General features: G+C 36.8%; 1 protein-coding gene across 1 annotated transcript; it reads right to left on the bottom strand.

Annotated features, from left to right (window-relative positions):
• Positions 1-1,628: 1,628 nt before the first annotated feature.
• LOC308434745 (olfactory receptor 6C2-like) lies at positions 1,629-2,564 on the bottom strand (the record flags this gene model as incomplete). The annotated part of the gene is made up of 1 exon (XM_080935140.1): positions 1,629-2,564. One exon carries the CDS (start codon positions 2,562-2,564, stop codon positions 1,629-1,631), a length of 936 nt encoding a protein of 311 aa, XP_080791266.1.
• Positions 2,565-3,139: the final 575 nt, after the last annotated feature.

Here is a 3,139-nt window from a genome sequence, read left to right as displayed (position 1 = left end):
GGCTGTTGTTAATACCATGCCAAGAGAACAAGTGCCTTTTCTCAGTGTCTTTTTAAAAAAATTTTCTTATTGGAAATTCTCTGCATTTACATTCCAGATGTTATCATTTTCCCACAATCACCTTCTCCTTCCCTTTTCAATTGCCTCCATGAAGGTGCTCCGTCTCCTAACCACCCTCTCCCACCTCAGCACCTTGGCTTTCCTCTATACTGGGAAGAGGTGGACCAAAGGTCTCTCCTTCCACTGATGTCATAAAATGGTAGCCTCTGCTTCATAAGTACCTCAGGCAATAGGTATTTCTGTGAGAACTCATTGGTCAGTGTTTTAGTCCCTGGGAGCTGTGGTGGGTTTGGATAGTTTTTGCTTTTCCCAGGGGGTTGCAAACCCTTTCAGCTCCTTCAGTCCTTTCTCTAGCTCCTTCATTGGGGTCTTTGTGTTCAGTCTGATGGTTAGCTGCAAGCATCTTCCTCTGTATCAGTATGACTCTGGAAGAGGCTCTGAGGAGGATTCCATATCAGGTTCTTGCCAGTAAGCACTACTTGACATCAGCAATAGTGCTTAGGTTTATTGAGCACATATGGGGTGTGTCCCCAGGTGAGGCAGTCTTTGGATGGTCTTTTCTCCAATCCCTGCTCCTTTATTTGTGCCTTTATTTCCTCCCATATATTTGTGTTTATTACTGAAAATGATTAAAGTTACATGATTATATAATACCATTGTCATCATAGTGTAAAGATAAAAGCATTAGCAATATTATTAAACCAATATTTAAATAGTATCTGTAATATTAAACCTGCTGTTCTAAGTGCATTTTTTACTTTATTATTTAGAATGAACAATAAAGTACCAGAACTACCTTCCTAACTACAGGTTATGCAGGAGTCAACTAAAAAGGTGGAAAAAATTTTAACAAAAATCTCCATATTTAGTGAATACACTCAATCTGTGGTAATAATTCCCTAAACATGATAATTATTTACCTAGAATTTACCAAGTGTTCTGCACTTCCAGTAATCTAAAGATGATTTAAAGTATGCAAGAGAATTTACATAGGTATATGGGAATACTGAGCCATTTCATGTAAGGAACATGTGCATACAAACATTTTAGCACCCTCGAGGGGATTCGAGAACCAATTCACTGAAGATACTAAAAAATAGATAGTATTTATTGTGGTGGCTGGTGACAAGATCCTTGTGAAAACTGAAGTTCAAATAGACAATAATTTATTCATTGATACTGCTCCATCATTGCTTGTTTAACTTTTTTATGTTAAGGTATCTTTATCTCTCTCTCTTTTTTATTCGCTATATTATTTATTTACATTTCAAAAATTGTTTTCCTTTTTGCTTTCCCCCTCTGTAGACCCCTATTCCCTCTTCCTTTCCCTGCCTCTATGAGGGTACTCCCACCCCCATCTACCCACTCCTATCTCACTGCCCTAGCATACCTCTATGTTGGAGCATCTCAGAGTGAAGGATATTTTTATTTCATGAAAGTGATTAATAGATAATGACTGATACATTTAAATGTGATGAATTTTCCCCGTTAGAAAATTAAAGATGGAATAGTTTAACAATATGACATATTTTTAGTAAAAAGTTGACTTTCTATAGTAGTAAATTTCTCTACTTCTTGAAGAACAGTGCAATTCTTTTAACTGAGTCATTGAAGGCTTGCTTGACTTGTTTGTTCCTCAAGGTATAGATGAATGGGTTCAACATGGGAGCAATGGAAGTGGTGAGAACCATCACACCCTTGTTGATAGCCACTGAGTCCTTTGCTGAAGGTTTGACGTAGATGAAGATGCAACTGCCATAGGTGATGGAAACCACAATCATATGGGAAGAGCAGGTAGAAAAGGCCTTTTTCCTCTGCTGGGCAGAAGGAAATCTTAGAATGGTCCTGATTATGTATACATAGGAAAGACTTACACACACCAGGGTCACAATAAATGTCAGCACCGCAGAAACTACCACTATCTGCTCTATGAGCCATGTGTCTGTGCATGAGATCTTTAGGAGCGGGTATGCATCACAGACAAAATGGTCAATGACATTAGAGTCACAGAATTCTAGATTGAGGCCCAGGCTAAGTGGCGGCAGGATCACAAACAAACCAGCTGCCCAGCAACAGACGATAAGTCTTGTACAGATCCTACTGCTCATGATGGTGATATAATGCAGGGGTTTGCAGATGGCTACATATCGGTCATAGGACATGATGGCCAGCAGAAAGAATTCTGTCACACCCAAAAGATCAGTACAAAATATTTGAACAGCACAGTTGTTATATGTAATTGTCTTGTCACCTGTTGAGATATTGTATAAGTATCTGGGAATGCAAGCAGTGGTAAATGAGATTTCCAGGAAGGAGAAATTTTGTAGGAAAAAGTACATAGCAGTCTTTAGGTGTGAGTCTATAAGGGTGAGGGAAATGATCGTGAGGTTCCCAGTCATACTCAGTACATAGGTGAGAAACAGAAAGATGAAGATCAGGGTTTTCAGTTGTGGGTCATCGGTCAGTCCCAGTAGGATGAAAGTCGTTACTGTGTGATTTCTCATAATTAAATTGTTACCTCTATCCAGTCTTCATTTAAAATGTAGAGATATTTGTCCATTAGTAGTGATTAACTGAGGAAATATTATGATATCCAACATATATACATATTCTGGTTGCAAACATAAACACATTGATTGCTTAGGTCTTAAAATGTTTAATATTTTCTGGATAGATTTAGAAAACAAAATTTGCTTTATCTACACATTTTAAAATGTTGTGGGTGCTTCCATCTCTTTGCATTTGATTCTTATTTTGTTATTTTTGTATTCAATTGCTCTTTGGGTTCATGTTTTTTAAGCAGTTTGGGTTGCTTGCTAATTCTTTGTGGTACTGAGTTTCTCCTTAGAGCTTAAATTCTGAAGTGAAATCTTACACTATTTTTGGCCTGTTCATATATTTCTTGAAGTTTTGTTATTTATAAAAATTACAAATAGTTTGAAGTTCAGGTTGTTATAAGCTTTCTATTTGTTATCTAACATTCTGGAGTATAGAATCATAATTGCAATATTCATATTCTCTTTAAACAAATTCTTTAATTATTACCACATCACTTCCTATTTATTTTCAGTATAAAATT

The sequence above is a fragment of the Micromys minutus genome, assembly GCF_963924665.1.
Source record: "Micromys minutus genome assembly, chromosome: 22".
Lineage (NCBI taxonomy): Eukaryota > Metazoa > Chordata > Mammalia > Rodentia > Muridae > Micromys > Micromys minutus.
This window is presented reverse-complemented; position numbering and strand designations above follow the sequence as displayed.